General features: G+C 59.9%; 8 protein-coding genes across 8 annotated transcripts; 4 read left to right on the top strand and 4 right to left on the bottom strand.

Moving 5' to 3' along the window:
• Positions 1 to 61: 61 nt before the first annotated feature.
• GGTG_08203 (DNA polymerase alpha catalytic subunit) lies at positions 62 to 5,108 on the bottom strand. The gene is made up of 3 exons (XM_009226042.1): positions 4,628 to 5,108; positions 4,391 to 4,512; positions 62 to 4,309 (listed from the first exon to the last, which is right to left on the bottom strand). Exons 1-3 carry the CDS (start codon positions 4,923 to 4,925, stop codon positions 146 to 148), a joined length of 4,584 nt encoding a protein of 1,527 aa, XP_009224306.1. The 5' UTR covers positions 4,926 to 5,108; the 3' UTR covers positions 62 to 145.
• A 128-nt stretch (positions 5,109 to 5,236) lies between these two features.
• GGTG_08204 (ribonucleoside-diphosphate reductase small subunit) lies at positions 5,237 to 7,739 on the top strand. Its single transcript, XM_009226043.1, has 4 exons — positions 5,237 to 5,748; positions 5,831 to 6,103; positions 6,184 to 6,517; positions 6,586 to 7,739. The coding sequence occupies exons 1-4, from the start codon at positions 5,719 to 5,721 to the stop codon at positions 7,209 to 7,211; spliced, it is 1,263 nt and encodes a 420-aa protein (XP_009224307.1). The 5' UTR covers positions 5,237 to 5,718; the 3' UTR covers positions 7,212 to 7,739.
• Positions 7,186 to 8,855, bottom strand: GGTG_08205 (hypothetical protein). Its single transcript, XM_009226044.1, has 2 exons — positions 8,231 to 8,855; positions 7,186 to 8,119 (listed from the first exon to the last, which is right to left on the bottom strand). The coding sequence occupies exons 1-2, from the start codon at positions 8,300 to 8,302 to the stop codon at positions 7,724 to 7,726; spliced, it is 468 nt and encodes a 155-aa protein (XP_009224308.1). The 5' UTR covers positions 8,303 to 8,855; the 3' UTR covers positions 7,186 to 7,723.
• A 69-nt stretch (positions 8,856 to 8,924) lies between these two features.
• On the top strand, positions 8,925 to 11,785 carry GGTG_08206 (anthranilate synthase component 2). Its single transcript, XM_009226045.1, has 2 exons — positions 8,925 to 9,594; positions 9,676 to 11,785. Exons 1-2 carry the CDS (start codon positions 9,275 to 9,277, stop codon positions 11,693 to 11,695), a joined length of 2,340 nt encoding a protein of 779 aa, XP_009224309.1. The 5' UTR covers positions 8,925 to 9,274; the 3' UTR covers positions 11,696 to 11,785.
• Positions 11,786 to 11,805: 20 nt separating this feature from the next.
• On the bottom strand, positions 11,806 to 13,785 carry GGTG_08207 (hypothetical protein). Its single transcript, XM_009226046.1, has 3 exons — positions 13,135 to 13,785; positions 12,830 to 13,064; positions 11,806 to 12,748 (listed from the first exon to the last, which is right to left on the bottom strand). The coding sequence occupies exons 1-3, from the start codon at positions 13,258 to 13,260 to the stop codon at positions 11,985 to 11,987; spliced, it is 1,125 nt and encodes a 374-aa protein (XP_009224310.1). The 5' UTR covers positions 13,261 to 13,785; the 3' UTR covers positions 11,806 to 11,984.
• Positions 13,786 to 13,817: 32 nt separating this feature from the next.
• Positions 13,818 to 15,669, top strand: GGTG_08208 (mitochondrial oxaloacetate transporter). The gene is made up of 4 exons (XM_009226047.1): positions 13,818 to 14,038; positions 14,143 to 14,217; positions 14,352 to 14,953; positions 15,043 to 15,669. Exons 1-4 carry the CDS (start codon positions 14,022 to 14,024, stop codon positions 15,279 to 15,281), a joined length of 933 nt encoding a protein of 310 aa, XP_009224311.1. The 5' UTR covers positions 13,818 to 14,021; the 3' UTR covers positions 15,282 to 15,669.
• GGTG_08209 (hypothetical protein) lies at positions 14,880 to 17,241 on the bottom strand. The gene is made up of 2 exons (XM_009226048.1): positions 16,706 to 17,241; positions 14,880 to 16,623 (listed from the first exon to the last, which is right to left on the bottom strand). Exons 1-2 carry the CDS (start codon positions 16,804 to 16,806, stop codon positions 15,546 to 15,548), a joined length of 1,179 nt encoding a protein of 392 aa, XP_009224312.1. The 5' UTR covers positions 16,807 to 17,241; the 3' UTR covers positions 14,880 to 15,545.
• A 218-nt stretch (positions 17,242 to 17,459) lies between these two features.
• On the top strand, positions 17,460 to 20,105 carry GGTG_08210 (hypothetical protein). The gene is made up of 2 exons (XM_009226049.1): positions 17,460 to 18,325; positions 18,422 to 20,105. Exons 1-2 carry the CDS (start codon positions 18,071 to 18,073, stop codon positions 19,532 to 19,534), a joined length of 1,368 nt encoding a protein of 455 aa, XP_009224313.1. The 5' UTR covers positions 17,460 to 18,070; the 3' UTR covers positions 19,535 to 20,105.
• Positions 20,106 to 21,181: the final 1,076 nt, after the last annotated feature.

Consider the following 21,181-nt stretch of genomic DNA (forward strand, 5'->3'; position numbering starts at 1 on the left):
CGACATGCAGACGTCGGCACTCTCGAGACGAGCCAAGTCAAGAATACAGATATTACAAGAGAAAAAAAGTAGAAAAAAAAAATAGAAAAAAAGGCTCGAACAGCAAAGAAGAAACAAGTACAAAGGGTTCCAAGGCTAGTGGCAATCATGCTACGGCGGTAAAGCCAAGCTTGGCAAATAGGGTATCCATGGCAACCCACTGGCGGCCACACTTGTCCAGGTAGCGGTCCACAACGGCCTTGACGGTGGCGAAGCGGGCGCGGTTGAGCTCGGCGAGCACGCGCAGGTTCTCCCTTGTGGGCTCGCTGGCGGACGCGGCGTCGGCGCGGGCGCGGGCCCTGTCGACGTCGAAGAGGCTGGCCAGGTAGACGAGCTGGTTGTAGATGTCGCGCTCGCTGAACTCGTAGCGCATGCGGCCCTGGCAGTCGAGCGCCAGGCCCTTGGGGCCCAGGCAGCGGGTGCCGTAGACGCTCACCTGGCAGGTGCGCGCGCCGCACGAGGTGTCGTCGCACACCAGCCAGCCCTCGTAGTAGCGCGCCGTCGCCGATCTCACCGCGTGCTCGACCTGCGCCACCACCGAGATGGGTGACAGCTTGGCGTCACACAACCCACAGGCCATGCCCGAGGCCGTGACCTTGATCGTACTGCTACTGTTGCTGGCCATGTCGGACTCGGGCTGCTGTTTATCCTGTTGCTGTTTCTGTTCGTTATCGGCCGCACCAATGCCTTCAAAAGTCGAGACGAGCTTGCAGGCGCGGCACCGGAGCTGTAGGCGGGCGCAGTTGGCAAAGCGGACCTCGTCGGGCAGCTGCGACTCGAGCGGGTGAATGTCAAGGCCGTCGGCGCCACCTGTGGCCTGGCCAGCGGGCGAGGGGCCAGCAGCATAGCGGCGTGGATCCAGGCCCATGTTCTCGGCGAGTTGGGCGGTCGAGGTGCCGACGATGTTGGCACACAAACGCTCGACGGGAGGGAAGATCTGCTTGGCCATGTACCAGTCGACGTCTGGGGTCAGGCCCGAGTCGGCCTTCAACACGTCAGTTGGGGTGTAGGCGCGCTTGGCCACGGGTTCGGACCCGGTGGTGACGATGTACGATATAACGTCGCCCTTGCGCACCGTCTTGCCTTGAGCAAGGTCACGCAGGGCAACCTGGACCTGAGGCATCGAGTCGGCATTGGGGTACTCGCGCGGCGCCTTGCCTAGCTGCGTGTAGACGACATATTTCTGCGGCGGCACCGTAGCGGCGCGCATGCGGGCGGCCATGTCGCGGAGGTACTCGTGGATTCGGGCAACCGATGCCTCGGTCTCGTCGCCAGACAAAATCTCACTCAAGATATGGGCCGAGACTTCCTTGGACAGGGCGCAGTACTCGCGGCGGCGCATGTCCAGGCCCTTGACCTCCATCTTCTCGACCAGACGGCCGTCGACCTCGATCAGGTTGACTGCGGCGTACTTCTTCTTGGCTTGCAGCAGGATGCGGCGGAACACGTTGTCGATGTCGATCTCCAGCAGGCGGTAGCGCTCGTTGACGGCGCGCTTGAAGTCGATGCCGACACGGCGCGCGGCCGCATAGCTGTCGACGTTGGCGTTGATCATGACCGAGTCGGTGTCGCCGTAGATTACCTGCAGCGCGTTGCTCTCGGCCAGCTCCTTGGTGCTGCGCAAGATCTCACGGCCCTTGTACGTCGTGAGTACGGCCAGCGGCCGCGCGTAGAAGCGCGACTTGTCGAAACCCAGACACCCGTACATCGAGTTGGCCGTCAGCTTGAGCGCCTGCTGCTTGACGTCCCACGTCGCCAACTCCTCCGCCGTTGCCGTCTTGTCCTTCATCAGCGCCTTGACCTGTCGCCGCCGGCTGACCAGCGTGGCGATCAGGCGTGGCAGAATGCCCTGCTCCAGCTTAGCCGATGGCACCTCGGGCACCTCGTCCTCGTCCTTGGCCGTCAGCGACGACCTGTCCACCGTGGTGAAGCAGATGTTGAACTCCTGGATGATGGACGGGTACAGCGAGTTGAAGTCCATGACGAGCACAAACTTGTCGTACAACCCCTTTTCAGGCTCGAACACGAGACCTCCCTTGTACTTATCCTTCTTCTTGCCGCCGCCAGCCTTGGCCTCGTCCTCGTCTTCCTCCTTGACCACCCGGGCCTCGCGCCCGCGGAACACAGGCTTGTCTGGGCAAACGTACTTGCTGCGATGGAACTCGTGCAGCAGAATGTACTCGTTGCGCTCCGCTCGGGTGCCCGTGAGTGTGCGCGCCCACGAGTTGCCCGCCAAGTTGGTCAACACCTTTGTCAGAGGCAGGATCTGTGTGCGCAGCGCCAGCGCCGCCATTAGGTATGTGTCGGCCTCCATGTGCGCCAGATAGTCCACCAGCCCGTCCCGCGTTGCCGCCCATGTCCGAAGGGCCACCTCGCTGTCCACGTCGAGCCGCCGCTGGCCAGCCCCTGCCAGATACAGACTGCACATCTCGGTCAGGCCCCACGACTGGCATTTTGGCATGACCGACTTGCCCATGTCGTTGGCGAGGTCGCAGAGCAGCCGCCCCGCCATGACCTGCCGCTCTGCGAACACGTTGCCGCCCGTCCGCCCCATCGACGCCGGCCACTGCGACCGCCGCAGCCGCCCCAGACGGGACCACTGGTGCACCTTCTTGTCCTGCAGCCGGCTCAACAGCACGCTGTAGTCGGCACCCTCGAGCTGGTGGCCCACCACCACGTCTGGGTCTGCCTTGTCCACCTGGGCCAGGAAGAAGGAAAGCAGGTCCAGCTCGTTCCGCGCCGTCTTGGCCGCCACACCCTTGGGCCGCCGCCTATCCTTGGCCAGCGCCTCGAATCCTACGGGGAAGGCCTGGCCATCGGCCGGCCGTATGACGGTGAAGGTTCGGCACGCCAGCTTGTCTGCCGGCGCAGTTTCCGCGAGGGAGACCTGTTCGTACACGCGCCCGCTGATGGCCAGAACCTCCTGCTTGTTCTCCTTGGCGTTGAACTTTGTGCGCAGCGCCATGCTCATCACTGTCAACGGTGGCGGGTCCGGTGCCTCAGCCTCGCTCAGCGTCGAGATCATGGCCGGGTGCTCCGCAAGCACCTCGAGCCGACAGTGCGACGCGTTGCGCACCGCGCTGAAGTTGGCGTCTTCGATCTTGAGCCAGCATGGGCCCATGATGTTTTTCCACAACACAAACTGCTCAAATAGCGATGTGTTGGTCCCAAACACGTGCGAGTATGTCTCGCCCGCCTGGTCGCCATCCAGCGCTCGCTTGGTGTAGGGGTATAGGCACTTCAGGTACTGACCCTCTCGCGGAACGTCGGGCAGCTCGAACGCATACTTGCGCGAGCATGCCTTGATCTTGTGCATGTCCACGCCCATCTTGGTCATGAGCCCGTCCACCTCGCCGTACACGTCCTGCATCCCAACAGACTCGTCCTCATGCTCCTCTCCCTGTCGTACCCTGAACTGCCGCGGGAGGAAGTACAGCTTCCTGAGGATGTTGTCCACCTTTACAAAACAGCTGGTGTATAGCTTGGTCTTCTTGTTGAGCACCTTGCCGAACAGGCAGAGGCTGCCCATGACTTCGGCATAGTCCAGCCAGAACATGCGAAGACTCCCATCCTCCTCGACCGCATCGGCCGCGTCCATCTTGCCGGCCGGAACACCCTCGGCCAGCGAGCTGACAACGTTGAGACCCTGTGTAATCTGCGTCCAGGACGAAGAATCCAATTCCTCTGTAGCGCTCACATCCTTTTCAACCTTGGACTCGACCCTCGACGGTTCCGGAGCCGGCGGCTTGAGCGCTTTCTTTGCCGGCTTGGACGCTGCTAGATTAACGCTGGAAGAGGCGATGGCGCCGGCATGGGAAACCTCCATTGTATCCTCGTCGTCCTCTTCCACTACCTCTTTCTTAATTAGGGTGCGGTGTCCACTCTCGCCTCCTTCTTGGTGCAGAGATTTCCGCGCCGCCGCCTTGAATGCCGGCGACGAGGGGACAGGATCGCTCATGAGCACATCGTCGTCAAATGCGAGCGGGGCAGGCCCAGGACTGCCGGGACTTGAGGGTGCTGGGACGAACCCCTCGTCGTCTGAAAGCGCTGTATTGTCTGTCGCGCGAGGCGGCAGGGCACGCCGGCTATCGCTCGTCTTTGCCTTCTTGGGTCGAGGCTGGCGTGCGCTAGGGCCCGGGGAGAGAGGGCGGCCCTTGCGACGCTCGGCTGGCTTCGTGGCAGCGCTCTTGTGGGTGGTGAGGCGAGTGTTGCTGTCAACCTCACCAAGAAGGTCTGCCAGGAACTTGTCGTCATCCTCCGTCTTGACGGCCTACACAGAAGTCCGGTCGTACGTCAGTCGGCTGCGTCCGCAAGCCGGCCGGGCGGCATTGGGGCATGTATGCGGTTGTACCTTTGGCTTTTGCTGCGCTTTCGGAGCGCCCTTGGAAAAGTATTCGGATATGTCTCGGTCGTTTGCGTCCCGTTTGGCCCTGTCCTCATCTCGAGCGCGCTTCCCTGCTACTGCTGCTACTGCTAGAGTCGTTGTTAACACCGTTACATATCCACCAGCCAAGATAGAGACCGGCCGGCGCGGGGGCAAGGCTCCGCTGCCGAGAGACATGGCCGGGGTAACGAGGGGGAGGCATACCAGACTTTCCGGTCTTGCGGGGTGCTGCCCCGTCGCTTTCACTATCGTCATAGACAGGAACACGGTCCCAGTCCTCGCGGCCATCGTCGGCGTACCCCTCGCCGTTGTCATCGACAACAAAGTCATCCTGGTTGAGTCGCTCGCGAACGAGCTTCTTGTAGCTATCCTCGTCTACTTCCTCGTATAGCGAGTCGACTTTTTCGACTTCGTATGCATCAAACGTCTTCTTGCCCGACTGGCGTAGTGCCCGCAGCTCAGCGAACTTGGTGCGCTTGCTGCTCCCTTTCGAGGACGACATTTTGCCCAGGCGGGGGGATTATACGAGAATGGAGGGGTTCGGGTGTCGGGAACGAGATCTAATCCACGGCTGGGAGCTAGCAGTCGAGGATAGCCTCTTGGACGGTCATGGGCACGGGCGGGGCGGGCTTCGCTCTCCGGCAACCAAAGCCAAAGTCAATGGTCGATTTGGAGTCATGCCAAATCGTATCGAAACGAAACGCGGTATTGTGGGCCCCTAGACGCGAGATTGACGCGACCGTGGGATGCCATTTAAAGGGGTCCACAGACCAGGGCGTGGCAGGGGTTGTTGGGGCTCGGACCTGACAAGGATCAGAATAACGTGAAACCTGCCCTTTTTTGGGGGCAGCTTGCCGCACGTCTTTCGCAGGTCACCCGTTTGCCAAGCTCTGTCGACTGAGTGATGCGGGTGGCCGGGCAACTGCGATGACGGAGCCAGAAGTTGGCGCCTTGTTTGACAAATTTGCGTGAGCAGTGGGGTCGTCGCTGTGCCAGTGCCACTTTAGCGGCGTTGCAAACCCATCTCCTGGACGCGTCTTTGCGCCCGCTCCACACGCGTTTGGACAAAGGCGCGCGTAGGCCCATATCCAGCTGCTGCATATAATCCGTCGAGATGCTCCGCCAGAATTAATTCTCACCTGGTCCATCCATACTTTTCCATCCTCACACCACAGCCCAAGATCTTGTCCGCCACCACTCTCAACATCTAGACGTCGTCCTGCAAGTAACTCGATTCCATACCTGTACTATCTTTGCATACACATTGCCTGTTGCGCGCAATCCTTTTCGCCATCATGGTTCTCCAGAACACTCCGTCCAAGCAGGTTGGTTCTCCCTCAATACCTCCCGCCGTTGCCCCGGAGACTCGCTTTTTCGAGCCCCCTCAGCTAACTCGCCACCCTCTAGGCCGCATCTGCCATTGAGTCGTTCAAGATGGAGTCGCCTGTCAAGAAGCTCGACTTCGGCGTGGCTGACAAGGAGAACCGCCCACTCGATTCGTCGCTGGCCTCTCCCGCGGAGGATGCCCCCATCGCCACTGACAAGAAGCCCGTGAAGGCTGCACCCGTGGATGAGAAGGAGGTGTCGAACGTGTCTGTCGTCGAGTCCCTAGAGTGCGATGAGCCTCTTCTGCAAGAAAACCCTCAACGATTCGTCCTCTTTCCCATCAAGTATCACGAGGTACGTAACGCGTCGACGCGTAAAGTGGTCCCCATTTATCTTCTTAACCAGACCCCATGCTAACAGGAGTCATTGCATAGATCTGGCAGATGTACAAGAAGGCTGAGGCCTCGTTCTGGACAGCCGAGGAGATCGACCTGTCCAAGGACCTCCACGATTGGAATAACAAGCTGAACGAAGATGAGAAGTACTTCATCTCGCATATCCTCGCCTTCTTTGCCGCCTCGGATGGCATCGTCAACGAGAACCTGGTGGAGCGCTTTAGCGGCGAGGTTCAGGTTCCCGAGGCCCGTTGCTTCTACGGATTCCAGATCATGATGGAGAACATCCACTCGGAGACCTACTCGCTCCTGATCGACACCTACATCAAGGAGCCTGCCCAGCGCACATACCTCTTCAACGCTGTTGATACCAGTATGTTCTCTCTCGACTCAACGCCTCGCCTCTAACCTACCAGGCACTGACAAATATTGATCCTACAGTTCCATGCATCCGTAAGAAGGCCGACTGGGCTCTGAAGTGGATTTCCGACAAGGAGTCGACCTTTGCCTCGCGGCTCATTGCCTTTGCCGCCGTTGAGGGTATCTTCTTCAGTGGTGCCTTCGCATCCATCTTCTGGCTGAAGAAGCGCGGTCTGATGCCGGGTCTGACCTTCTCCAACGAGCTCATCTCCCGTGACGAGGGTCTGCACACCGATTTTGCCTGCCTGCTCTTCTCCCACATGAAGAACCGGCCCAGCAAGGAGACGGTCCAGAAGATCATCGTCGATGCTGTCAACATCGAGCAGGAGTTCTTAACCGAGGCCCTGCCTTGCGCTCTGCTTGGCATGAACTCGAACCTCATGAAGCAATATATCGAGTTCGTGGCAGACCGTCTCCTCGTTGCCCTCGGCAACGACAAGGTCTACCGCGCATCCAACCCCTTCGACTTCATGGAGAACATCTCCCTGGGCGGCAAGACGAACTTCTTCGAGAAGCGCGTGGGCGAGTACCAGAAGGCCGGTGTCATGGCGAGCACATCCAAGAAGGTCGCAGAAGAGGAGTCAGACTCTACCCCCGAGCCCGCCGGAGGCAACGGTGGCGACTTCACCTTTGACGACGACTTCTGAGCGCTGATGTGCCCTTTGCCTCATCGCCACTCTTGCTCGATTTCTCTTGTATACCCACCATTTTTATCTTCATATCACAGCCTCTGGTTTATGCCCTTTACTCTTTCAACCCATCCCACCTTTGTTTATATAAACTTCCCTTCTTACGGCCCCTTCTTTTCAAGCGTCTTGTGTAGCCACCTATTTTGTTTGGTCATCTGTGTCTAGCACCGCCGATGTGCTTATACACCTCGGGAAGCGGCGTTTGGAGTCCATCATTTTGTTCTTATTTTATGTACAAGGACGAAGATTAGGATAGTAGGAACCCGGATATGGACGGCGGTATGCTGCATTTTGTGTAGAGAAATACTCTCAAGACGTAATGCCACAGATAATCTTATGAAGAATTTTGGTTTGGATCCCGGATTTATTCCGTGTGTATATAATCGCACGTCTCCTTTCTGTGCCCACGACGTTCTAGCGTTGTCCCAGCCGATTCAATGTCATCGAAAACTCTAGGCATGACTTATGGACTACCGCTTCCCCTTCTTCTTCTTGCCCTTGGCACCTCCCGCGGCGCCTCCTTGTTGCTGTGATGTCCCGGCCGAGGCTTGTGCGGCTAGAGCGGCCGAGTCGGCAGTCGCCGCCTCGGGCGCGGCCGACGATGCTGCCGGGGCGGACGAGTCGAGCAGCCCGTCGTCGCGGGGCGGGAGGGCGGCCATGCGCCGGCCCAGGCTGCCGAGCAGCTGGACCAGGCGCGAGACCTCGGCGGCCTTGGAGGTGCGGTACTTGAGGCACGCGCCGCTGGCGTCGTCGTACGTCTTGAGCACCAGGCGCGCGCGCGGCGGCTTAGCGTCCGGCAGCGCCTCGCCGTCCTTGGGCGGCTTCCTCTCGGCGGGGCGGACCGAGTAGCGCGTCGTTATCCTCGTCTAGCTGTGGGTTAGCATGGCAGGGAAACATGGAGAGGCGAGGCATGGTGCGGCAGGCAGGTTGCGGGAACGGCTAGCTCGATAGGTCCTCGGGCGGGCGGGCGGTCATACAGTTGAGGGGCGAGCCTCGAGCAGCAGCTGTGACTGGTGAAGCCACTCCTGGCTCGTCGTAAAGGCCGGCATTTCTGCGCAAGGCCCTGTCGCAGCTATGGCTGGCTCGCCTGTGGATTTGTCGGCTTCGCAACCAACCCCACCAACGCCCCAGCAATCTGCAAGGTCGATGGGCGAGAACACAAAGTGTGTCGGATGCGACGGTCTAGGATGTTTCGCAGCCGTGTATCGGGCACCGAGATGGCGCAGGGAGGGTGTAGACGGCGAAGTCGGGCTAGCTACTTGGAGCGCGAGTGTCTGGCAAACCGACGGAAACCGTCCCACGTGCTCATGGAGCTTGTCTGGAGATGCTGGGCTTTTTGGGCGGGGTCCATGTATTGTTGGAAGGGAGCGCGTCCCGCAATTTGAAAAGCTTGCGCTCTGAATGAACCACCCACGCCACCTACACGCAGCTTCGTCCAAGAGATGTAAACCGAGATATAAAGGTGTATAAAAAATTGAAGATAGAATAATTGGAAAGATACAAAAGTATACGGTATATAATAGCAAAGGGTATACCTGAAAATGAGATCAACCGCAGGACAGGTTGGGCAATAAGATTCCAATTCGCCTTCTCGGAACCAGGCTGCATTTGATATTTCATGCTCTTTAGCCGCCGTGGAGAGGTATCCACACACTCCCGCATGCGTCAAACTGCGCCAACAAGGTGTCAACCATAGGGCAGGTATTCACTATTCCTTCTCATCTTGCTCCGAGGTCCTCATCTTGTAAAGGCGCCCTCACCCCGCCTCTCAATGAACACGGCATTCCGTGGGAAGAATCTCCGGCGCTTCAGTGGTGGTATAACTCAAGCACAAAGTACATGATACTCTTGACTTGCGGTGACACAATCCCTACAGGGCTTGATTACTCACCCCTCCTCCACCTGTGACACTCTCGCTTCTCTCTGGTTCAAAGGGAAAGTTTTCCCTGTCGCTCAAAGAGTGCGGCCACCGAAAATAGAGGCAGATCTCCACGGACGCAGCTCCTAGAGCACAACCAGCCATGTCTTCAGCTACTATCGTGGACCACTCCCCAAACCACCCCGAGCCAGCGCCGCGTGTGTCCACGGCGTCCAACCTCGTGCTAATCGACAACTATGACTCCTTTACCTGGAATGTCTACCAGTACCTCGCCCTGGAGGGCGCCACCATTTCCGTCTTCCGCAATGACCAGATCACCCTCCAGGAGCTGGTCGCGAAGAATCCCACCCAACTGGTCATCAGCCCCGGCCCGGGCCACCCCGCCACCGACTCGGGCATCAGCCGCGACGCCATCAAGCACTTTGCCGGCAAGATTCCCATCTTTGGCGTCTGTATGGGCCAGTGAGTTTCTCTCCATATGTGTTCGCCCCCCTATTTACAGTGCTGTTTTGACTGACACCTTCTACTCCCGAACCGCCACAGGCAGTGCATCATCGACATATATGGCGGTAATGTCACCTTTGCCGGCGAGATCCTGCACGGCAAGACGTCTCCCCTGGCCCACGACTCAAAGGGCGTCTACACCGGCCTGGCCCAGGGGCTGCCCGTCACCAGGTATCACTCGTTGGCTGGCACCCACGTGAGCCTCCCTGAGGAACTCGAGGTCTCCTCCTGGATAGCCAACCCGGATGGCTCCCAGGGCGTCATCATGGGTGTTCGACATAAGGAGCACGCCATCGAGGGCGTCCAGTTCCACCCCGAGAGCATACTCTCCGCCGAGGGCCGCACCATGTTCCGCAACTTTGTCCGCCTGCAGCACGGCTCTTGGAAGGAGAACGCTAGCTTGCTCCAGGCTGGAGCTGCCACAGCTTCCATGATGATCGCCGGCGGCTCCACGGTCCCTGTCCCTGCTTCCACGCCCGGCCCGGCTTCTGGGAAGCCCAACATTCTGCAGAAGATCTACGCCCGGCGCAAGGAGCTGGTGGCGGCGCAGAAGTTGCTGCCGTCCCAGAGGATGGCCGATCTGGAGGCTGCCTACCGCCTCAATGCCGCCCCGCCGCTGGTATCCCTTCTCGACCGCCTCCGACAGTCGCCTTTCGATGTCGCCCTGATGGCCGAGATCAAGCGCGCGTCGCCCTCCAAGGGCATCTTCGCCATTGACATCGACGCGCCCACCCAGGCCCACAAGTATGCACTGGCGGGCGCGAGCGTCATCTCGGTGCTCACAGAGCCCGACTGGTTCAAGGGCAGCATCGAGGACCTCAGGGCGGTGAGGCAGGTTCTCGGCAACATGCCCGGCCGGCCCGCCATCCTGCGCAAGGAGTTCATATTTGACGAGTACCAGATCCTCGAGGCGAGGCTAGCCGGCGCCGACACGGTGCTGCTCATCGTCAAGATGCTGGACGGCGTGCTGCTGGAGCGCCTGTACCGCTACTCCATCTCCCTCGGGATGGAGCCGCTGGTGGAGGTCCAGAACGCCGAGGAAATGGCCGTGGCCGTGGCGCTTGGGTCAAAGGCGATCGGCGTCAACAACCGGAACCTCGAGAGCTTCGAGGTCGACCTGGGCACCACGGGCCGTCTGCGCTCCATGGTGCCGCAGCAGACCATCCTCTGCGCCCTTAGCGGGATCAACACGCACGACGACGTCCTGGCGTGCAAGAAGGACGGGGTGGACGCCGTTCTCGTCGGGGAGGCCATCATGCGGGCCCCCGACGCATCTTCCTTTATCCGCCAGCTGTGTTCCGGAAACACGTCGCCGCTGCCGAGCCCTAGCGGCACGCCGCTGCTCGTCAAGGTATGCGGCACTCGCACTGTCGAGGCTGCCCTCGAGGCTGCAAAGGCTGGGGCGGACCTCGTGGGCATCATCTTGGTCCCGGGCGCCAGGCGCTGCGTCTCGGACGACGTCGCCCTCTCCATCTCCGGCGCGCTCCATGCGCCCCACGCGGACGTGCCCGCGGCGGCGCCGGAACCCTCGCCCTCGTCGCCCCCCAGCGGGGTGCAGGACTTCTTCGCTCTCGGCAAGGCCATCCTCGGCCGGCGGAGGCCGCTGCTCGTCGGGGTCTTCCAGAACCAGCCGCTCGCCGAGGTGCTGGAGAAGCAGGCGCGCTACCGCCTCGACGTGGTCCAGCTCCACGGCAGCGAGCCCGTCGAGTGGGCCCGCCTGATTCCCGTCCCCGTCGTGCGCAAGTTCCGCCCGGGCGAGGCCGGCCTCGGCGCCCGGGGGTACCACGTCATGCCACTGCTGGACTCCGGGTCCGGGTCCGGCGAGCCCATCAACACGTCGGCCGTCAGGTCCGAGCTGGAGAGGGACGGCCATCTGCAGGTTCTCCTCGCTGGCGGTCTCGGCCCCGACACCGTCGCGGATACTGTGGCCGCCCTTGGCGAGAGCGCCAGCCGTATAGTAGGTGTTGATGTCAGCAGCGGCGTTGAGGAGGGTGGTGTGCAGAGCTTGGCCAAGATACGGGCCTTTGTCGAGGCGGCCAAGCTGATCCGGCGAGCATAGTATATAGATAGACGGAAAGCGTATATCCATTGTTCAACTGATACTAAGCATAATGTCTGTCAAACTAGCCGTGAAGTCAAGTGTTACCCGCCCAAGTTCAACCATCATGGTTATAGCAGTCAGGCGGGGTGCATCAGTAAGTGGTACGTTCTGTTGCAGAACATGAGATGGTATTAAAAAAGGAGGCACGACCTTCTGTCATTAGTTATCCCAAACACCGAGAGCAAGTCCCCCACACGCATGCCCTCAAGGCCTGGTCTGCTTGCTGCGCAAACACCGATGTGCCCAACTATACGTAAGGGTCGGGCATCCAGAACACGACGTCGTTGTCGGCTGTGGCAAAGAGGTTGAACCTGGGGTTGAAGGCGAGCACAGCGGCCTCCTTCTTGCTCTGCAGCACGTGCGTCGGGTCCACGACCTTGCTGTCCCTGCCGCCGCCGTGGACGTCCCAAACAAGCACATTCTGTCCCCTGGTCCCGCCCATGACGAACCTGCCATCTGGAGTAAAGCAGCAGTCCCCGCTGCTCTCGACCTCTCCTCGCCCCGCCTCCCCTACCGCGGGCCGCGAGGTTCCGCCGTCGGGCTTCCGCAGAAACGCCTTGAGCTTGCCCTCGAACGCGTCCAGTAGGAAATGCCCGCCCCCGTTGGTGCCCAGCAGGACGGACTTGCCGTCGTTGGAGAACTCAAGCTTCGTCCACCCCTTGAGCACACGAGACGGATCTGCCTCCCTACAGGCATCCACGATGTCGAATGTCGCAAACGGCGCCTTATTGAAGTTTCGGTAATCGTACAGGAGCACGGATCCGCTCCTCGGCGACCCGACGGCGAACACCTCACCCGACGGGTCCCATGCCAGGAGGTACGGGGTGTTGAGGAACAAGTGACCGACGGCGTTTCTAGAGTTGACGTTCCATAGCCGCACCGTATTGTCGCGGCTTGCCGAGATGAAACTGTCGCTCCCAGGATGCATCGCAAGGTTCGTAACGGCCTCCTTATGGCCCTCGAAGTAGCGAATGAAGCTATTGTCGAACGTTTCGAGATATCGGATAGCATCTGCAACGCATGGCCCGCTCGGTCAGCAAAAAGGCCAGAAGAAGGTGAGAGAAGGCTGAGCGTGACAAGAACACAACACACCGTTTTGCTTGGTACTGGCGTATATTATACTCGTCCCGCTGTGCGTGAACTTTGCCAACTTGACGCCGTACTTTTTGCTCGCAAGGCTCTTCTCGTGCCGACCCTCCTTGACGTGGTACAGCTGGATGGTCTCGTCGCTCTCCGACGTCATGCAAAGCTCTCCGGGGTCGTTGTAGTCCAGCGACAGGACGTGCGGCGGCGGCTTGTCTGTCTTTACGTCTTGGCGGCGAAATAGCTGCGATCCAACGTCAGCTCTGGATGCCGACGCGGCCAGGTCCCTCGAGCGCGGTGCGGATGAGGCTAACCTTGGTGGGCCTGAAGGTCGATATGATGTGCGTGAGTTCGGTGTTGCCGCCGCCTAATGGGCCGCCGGAAAGCAGAGGGCCTCCCCCGTTCACAGCTGCCCCCGTGGGGGTGCTGTCTATCTCCATGAGCGGCCGGTCGAGAGGGCACGATTGGTAGGCGTTTCCGTTGGTCGACCAGGTGCAGCGTAGCCGGGGACCTTGGGTATTTCTTGTTTGGTTTAGACTTTATATATGTGCGCGGGGGGGAATGGCGGCGCCGTGGATCGCAAATCGATTCAAACAATTGATAATTGACGGGTTGGCGTTTCTTTGGTGGTAGCTATCGCGAGGTGGGCTCTCAGCATCTTGGGGAACGTGCATCCACGCTTGGCGGCACGCCGTCAAGTGCGCGTAGGTTTGCCCGCCGCGATACTGGGGTACACCCGCTCGCACAGTGCGTCCCAGACGGTGATACATCCCATCCCTATCAAGGCACCTCCGACACAAGGCCTCACCACGAGCCCAAAGAGAGATGCCCGCCCAGGCACAGTCCGTTCGGGTTCAGAAAATGCCAGCCATTAGGCGCAAGCAGCCCGATCAATGGCAAATGTAGCCCCTGAAAGCGAGCACATGCGGTAGGATATCGGGGCTGGATCTCAATTGGAGTGGGCCTATACCCCACTCCAAAGTTCAATTGCTAACAACTTTGCATGGATTTCGCAATTGGGGTCAGGCACTGCATTGCGACAACAGGGGGGTGCTAGTTGGTCAGCTCCGAACATCGCTCGTTCCGTGGAATTTTGTCAACTGAGGCGAGCAAAGATTTCCCCAACCGCAGTCTCGCCAACAGACGAGCCGCATATTTTCCCACACGCCTCGGGACGACAACTTACACCGAGGGCCCGGACATGTCGACGACACTGGGGTACGCCACGATACAAAGCCGTGCCCGCGAGGACGCCACGCTGGGAGAGAGGGGAAGGGCGACGGACAGGGCGCTGACTGTAATTCGCCGGCATCGCTGGGTAGGGCCTTCATCGCCGGCGGCATTGCCGCGTGCGGTGCCGTCACCGCGACGCACCCCTTCGAAACGGTCAAGATCCGGTAAGAAGCGCGACTTCGGTCTCCCCCGCCACCTCGGTGGCCGGCACCATCACCCCCCGCGAAACACGCCGCCGCCGCCGATGGCGCCGGGCGAAGCGACGTGGTGGAGGAAGGCTGATGGGCTGGGCGGCCAGCATGCAGCTGCAGGGTGAGCTCCAGGAGAAGGGACACCAGCCTCACCACTACCGCGGCCCCTTCCACGGCGTCTCCGTCATAGTCCGCAATGAGGGCCCCGGCGGCATCTACCGCGGCCTCGGCTGCGCCTACATATACCAGGTCCTCCTCAACGGCTGCCGCCTGAGCTTCTACGAGCCCATGCGCTCCACCCTGACGGGGCTAATCTTCTCCGACGAGAAGACGCAGAGCCTTGGCGTCAACATGTTCTGCGGCGCCGGCTCCGGCATCATCGGCGCGGCCGCTGGGAGCCCCTTTTTCCTGGTCAAGACGAGACTGCAGAGCTACTCGCCCTTCCTGCCCGTTGGCACCCAGCACGAATACAGGAACGCGCTGCACGGCCTCTCCCAGATCTACAGGGGTGAGGGCATAGGGGGCCTTTACCGAGGCGTCGGCGCCGCCATGATCAGGACCGGTTTCGGCAGCTCCGTCCAGCTCCCCACCTATTTCTTTGCCAAGCGACGCCTGGTCAAGCACCTGGGTATGGAGGAAGGACCGGCGCTTCATCTCGCCAGCAGTACGGCCAGCGGGTTTGTTGTGTGCTGCGTGATGCATCCCCCTGGTGAGTCTCAACAAGCCGGCGGCTTGGTCGAACAAACGAAAAAAAAAAAAAAACGCCAGCCTTCTGACTAGCCCCCTTCCCCACCGCAGACACCATCATGTCTCGCCTGTACAACCAAACGGGCAACCTCTACAGTGGCGTATTTGACTGTTTTGCAAAAACTGTCAAGACAGAGGGCGTTTTTGCCATTTACAAGGGTTTCCTGCCACATCTGGCGCGAATCCTACCACACACCATCCTCACACTCAGCTTGGCGGAACAGACCAACAAGTTGATGAGAAGGTTGGAGGCGCGTATACTTCCGCAAGAGGAGCTCAAGAGCTCATAGCCTCGTGCCAACCACCATCGTTTTTCGATACCCTTGATAGGGCGACCCAGACGGTGCGAGGAATGCAGTATATACGCCGCACCTCGATGTGATGACATCCCACGGCATATTCCGGCTTTCCATATACCATCCTGCAAGGTTTCGTTCACCGTGCCTTCGCTAGGCACGCATTACTGGCGTTGGATAGGAGGGATGGCGTATCAAAAGTTTAATCCAAAAGGGCGCTCCAAAGCGTTTTCTTCCCTTTTTTTTGCTCGGCACATATCAGCCATTTATAGACCTATCACAACCATAGCAAAGCTTATGGTCAGGCCGGGCCGAGGCCGAGGATGAAATATCCGTCGTGACATCACCCATTTCGCCTTTCCACGTCTGATTCCCAGTCAGGTCGATGGCTGCCCCGCAGAGCCCGCAGGGCTGGCGGGGCTCACCCCTCGAAAGCTTGGCTGTAGTCCTGACGACATTCGCGACGACGGATGGGTAGCTCAGTTCGATATCTTCAAAGTACCGAGCCATGACATCGTCTATGCTTTGATCCTTGTGTGACACGATGGAGCCGGACGAGCGCTCATAGCCGTAGATTCTGAGGTCTTTGTCTTTGCCCATCTCCACAAGCCCCGCGTAGGTGACGAGCTCCTTGCGGTACAGTTCGCGCAAGGGGAAATGAACGACTTGGCTGGTGGTCGCGGCCTCCTCCCGATCCTGGCCAGAATTCGGGGCCATCACAGGATGGGCGCCGTCGTTCGTCAGCCAGGGCAGGGAGAACCCACGTCCCTTTGCCGTCTCGGCGAGCGTCAAGGCTGCCAGAGACGTGGTGTTGTTCCCCAAAAGCAGCGCGCAGCAGCCGTGGGCTGCAGCCGCTGATATCAGGATGTGTCGTACAAAAAGCCGGGTAGCATCTGCCCTGGACGTTGACGACGGCAACCTGTCAAACAGGTCGCGGAGCCGTGCGTCGGGCGGGAGATCGGGGTTTAGGCGGGGCAAGGAATGCCAGTCGATGCTGGGCAGAGAGAAGGCCGCGGTAAGAGGCACGGTCTCAAAGGTGAAGCGAGGGTAAGCGGCCTCCCAACGACCCAGTTGCCGGGATGGACTAGTGGACGGGGGGTCGACGAGAGACGTGTCGACGTGGACGATACGGAAGCTCGACGACACGGGCCGTTGCTTCTTGGAGGACCGCTCGTCCAGCTCGTCGAATATGTTCACCATGGCGGACGAGGACGGGCCCAAGGACAGGCCGATGAGATAGTGCGCCGTCCCCCGACCGACCTTGCTCCGGCTCTCCCGATCCACCACCTCGAATCTCTTGGCCACCTTGACCCTAACGAAGGCGGCAAAGCATGCTCTAGACGAGAGGGCGAGTTTAGCTCACGATCCTGCGTGAAGGCACCAACTCGGTCGCACTCGACAAAACGGGTGTTGCGCACCCACAGGCAGGCTCTGAGCGGATTTCGTAGAGAGCATTTTGCTCCTTGCATCTCAGACAGAGCCTAGCAGCGCTGCCTGGCTCTTGGGCCTCGACACCCATTGTGGCGACGGCTTCTATCTGCAAGAGGGTTGGTTGTTTGTTTGTTGTTGTATTTGTTTCTTCAATCTTGGTCGTGCATTCTTTCGATGTCGATTATGCCGAATTTGGCGGGCATAATCAACGAGAGTGAGGGATCTGCTTACATTACGGAAATTTTGGTTATGCATCGAAATATTTTTTGCGCTGGTGGTGTCCACCCAAAGCGCGATTCATCCCATTCATCCAAGGTACCAAACCTCTCGATCTACGCCTTCCCAGGTGGTGGCAGTGACAACATGCCGTCCTCCAGCCGACAGATGCCCGGAAAGGCAAGTGGTAACGAGCAAGTCATGGCAAGCTGCCCCGTGGCGGAATAGCAGCAGATCCAGGGGCAGGCTGTGCCCCGACATCGAACTGTCGGAGCTGGGGTGCTGGGGCGGTGTTTCACAGCTGCCTAGGGCGTCAGGGCGTGACCGGAGTACCATCTGCCGTGGACACTGTGCGGTATGCGGCCAGTCCCCACTGGACCGCAGCAGCAGTCGGCAGTCCGATGCTGGGTGCAAAATCTCTCCGTGCCGCCCGCCTTGGGAGCTCCACCACGCCCCAGCCAAACATTGCACCCCAGGACCCAGGGGCAACCGCCCAGGCACCTTTTGCTCCCATTCGTGTTGCCTGGATGACTGCATGTTGATATTCCGCAGTCGCCCGCCTGCGTCTGCCTCTTGCGCCATCCGCACACGACACCCAAACAAACACAGAGACACAGTCACGCCGACACACCCGCCGCCGCCACAGAGCGATGCTTGGTTCCCACAAGCGCCGACTGATACGCTGCTAGCCCCCCCGACGGCGGTCCCTAAGACAGTCCCCAACCTAGTGCAGAGGTGATTTGCAGCAAGCCTGCTGCGCAACAGCCACGTCGTCGTGTTTTAGCCCTTTGGCCCTAGGCCCGCGCTTCGAAACCGTTTAGCCTCGCCGTCCACGTCCTGCATCAGCTGGGGGCACCACCTCGCACGCCGGCCGTGCCTTGGAAACACCCCAGCAACCAACGTCCTGCTGGCAAGCCCTCGCCCGCGCTTGCTTCTATGCCGATATTCACCGCTCCCCTGGCTGCGCCAACAGTTGGCCGCCCCATGCTTCAATAAGCCCGCCGAATCCGCAACGCCCGTTCTCCTGCTCGACCCAGCACTCTGCTCCCAGCTGCCTCTCAACAAGTCCAACACAGCTCCCATAGCTCATCGCCTCCGCATGCCGCCGCCGCCGCCGGACCTTGCCATTCTCACACATGAGCACTTTCGTTACCATGGCTGGAATCCATACTGCGCCCCCGGGCGCTATCGATACGGCCGCAGAGTCATCGTTAAGGCGGCATGGGGCACTGGCTGCCCCGTCGACAACCGCCGCGGCCGCGCAGAGGAGCACCTCGCCCGCCCGTATGCCACAAACCATGCAGGCCGTGTCGCCTGTCAACCAGAATGGGTGTTTCGAGTTTGACCGTGTCCTGAAGTGCGGATACGTCCAGAAGCGTACCAAGACCAAGGTAAGACATTTTGCCGGGATTTCCCGTGCGCCCGCAACGGGTGGCTGCCGGTGCTGGTATTGACGACGCGGGCTTTGTTCTGCATGTCGAATTTAGGCATGGAAGACGGTGTACCTTGTGATGAGGCCGAATACCATATACATGTACAAGTCGGATAAGGAAGACAAGCTGCGCGGCCAGATATATCTGTCGGAGCTGACGGCCGTCACCCTGCTCAAAGACCCGAAGCAGAAGCGACAGAACGTCTTTGGGCTCTTCTCGGCGTCGAAAAACTTCTATTTCCAGGCGGGCTCTGCCAAGGAATCGCACAGCTGGGTCGAAGTCATCCGTCGGGACGCGAGAATAGAAGAGGAAGAGGAGGAGATATTTCTTGCGAGCCCCATCCTCCGCCGAGGATCATACGCGCCTGGCTCCTGTCTTGCCCAGCCTACAGGGTCCAGCGGGATGGCGATGGAGCGGGAACGGGGGCTGTCGAGCTCCCCGGAGCCGCTCGACAACTCTATAGACGCGGCATTTGCCATCGCCGGCTCACACGACGCGCGTCCAGTCTCGGCCATGGTTGAATCCTTCAGCCAGCTAGGGAGTGATTTCGTGTCACATTCCGACCTTTCCGATTTCGAGCCCCCGGGCCGCTCGTTTGGGGCCTCGTTTGAGGCCTCGGCCGAAAGCCTCAGGGCGCGAACCCCTGGCGCTCCCGAGCTGCGCCGCCCTAGCATGGTTGCCCGGAGCGGGGGCGGCTCCGGTGGCCTGTACCTCGAGCAGGATCCGGACCGGGTCATCTGGCAGGGCTCGATGTGGTTCTTGCGTACAAAGGGCGGGTTGAAGCAGTGGAAGAGGTCGTGGGCTGTGTTGCGGCCGAGGAACCTCATCCTCTATCGGGACTCGTCCGAGTACTCGCCGCACCTGGTTGTCCCTCTATCGTCGATTCTCAATGTGGTCGACCTGGATCCCATCAGCAAGACGAAAAGGCATTGCCTCCAGGTCATCACGGAGGAGAAGCGGTTCCGGTTATGCGCTGTTGACGAGGAGAGCCTCGTGCACTGCCTCGGGGCGTTCAAGAGCTTGCTTGCCAAGAGGCGGGAGCTAGAAGCCCGGGTGGCAGCCACAATCTCGGCCGAGGGCGTGGTGCCAACTGCTTTCGCATTATCTCACTCTCCCCCGAGAATGGTGCTCAGCAGCGCGGTGGCGACAACAGTTGCAGCAAACTAGGGCTACCACAGCTCATACGATATCCCGACGCACCGATCTCCTTTGTCCATTTTTTCTTATCAGGATACCCCGCTTCATTTTTTGTCCGCCTTCCTCGCGCTCCCATTCGCACTTGGATGCAACCGCAATTCCACTAGCCTCTTGGCTAGCAGCCTACTTCCAGATGAAGTCTTGGGGTCCGTGTATCCGAAAGGTCGATTCCTCTAGGCACTGGCTGCTAGCTTGGGATGCGGCATGCTTGCGATGCCCGAGATGACTGTCGCTCTCTTACACCCGTCCTCTCCTTTATGTCGAGCTTGCTCTTTATCTTTTCTTTTAAACTTTATTATTCATATCTGACTTTGTCCGCCGTCGCGTCTATGTGGTCCGTTGTCTCCGCGAAGCGATCCGTATGGAGCTCTTCCTCGATACCCCTTCGTTCGCGCGCAATATCTCTTCATGTTCCTACTGGCCTGTGGACGAGTGCGTGTTATTTTGGCACGTGTGCAAATACTCCTTGTGGCCCCTGGAAGCTGTCTAGGTAGTGGAGATGAGGATGGAATAGAAGCTATTTTCTCAAAAAGGGGCGGTCATTTAGTGTCTGCGTGTCTAAGACGCCATTCACGGCACTTTGTAGACCTAATGAGGACCCTTGGAAGTTGCTCGCGCGCCACTGCCGGATGGCCTGGGCCCAATCACGGGGCTGTGCCTTGCTGTCGGGTGATGGGCTCTGATGATTCAATGACGGCGAGAGCGGGGGACTGCAACGGCACCACAGCCATGGGATCCAATCATCCAATCAACTTGGCGGTCTGGGGCTGGCCGCATTACAGAGTCAGCTGCAACGGCGCGTTTTGGCTGGACCCCCCGTCGCCCGTCTGATCCCTTTGGTGGTTCTTCTTTTCTATGCTTTGCAATCGACTTGGCTGTTCCCTGACGGCCAATCAGCTCTCATCCTGTCTCTTCTGCCCATCCATACCCACTCCTCCAGTCGACAAGGATCCCCGCCTAGTGCCGGCCCGATCTGGCCAAATCTCGGGCGTGGCGGCGCGGTCCTGGCCCCAATTGGCCCGTCGTCTGCCTCCTGGGTGCTTTCCCGCATCTCCTTGGCCCGCCTCCCCCTGTGGCTGTCCGCTGTCCGCTCATGGGGGGCGGCCCATCAGATACCTTTTCGGTGCAGGGGTGTAGGCTTCTTGCGGGCTGGAGGCGCCCTCTCTCTCCCTCCCACATCCACGCCGTTGGTGGCGGAGGTCGGACATATGAGGTGTGGCGGCTCCTCCGCCTCTCTGGTCGGTCAACGGCGGGCTGTAGTCCACGGTTCCTTTCGCGTCGATCCGCTTGGCTACCTCGGCCTTTTCGGATTATAACTGCTATTATAACACATCACCACATCCACGCGGACCACCTCCTTTCTGGCCACACCCTGCCCTCCATCACCGCCCCGTCCTAGGGCCAGGGGAATGAACCCCATAAACCCTCGAGCCAATCTTCTTGCCTCCCCGACGTATACCCCCTCACCTAGCTTGTGGTGGGCCGGCCGCCGTCTTGTCTCTCATGCTCTTGTTCAAACGGGCCTTTTGTTGGCGACGCATGACATTGGGGGAGCATTGGTGCTCTCCACCCCACACACCCTCGCCTTGCGGTCCGTTCTCTTGTTCCGAGAGGGGT

This window comes from Gaeumannomyces tritici (genome assembly GCF_000145635.1).
Source record: "Gaeumannomyces tritici R3-111a-1 unplaced genomic scaffold supercont2.4, whole genome shotgun sequence".
Classification (NCBI taxonomy): domain Eukaryota; kingdom Fungi; phylum Ascomycota; class Sordariomycetes; order Magnaporthales; family Magnaporthaceae; genus Gaeumannomyces; species Gaeumannomyces tritici.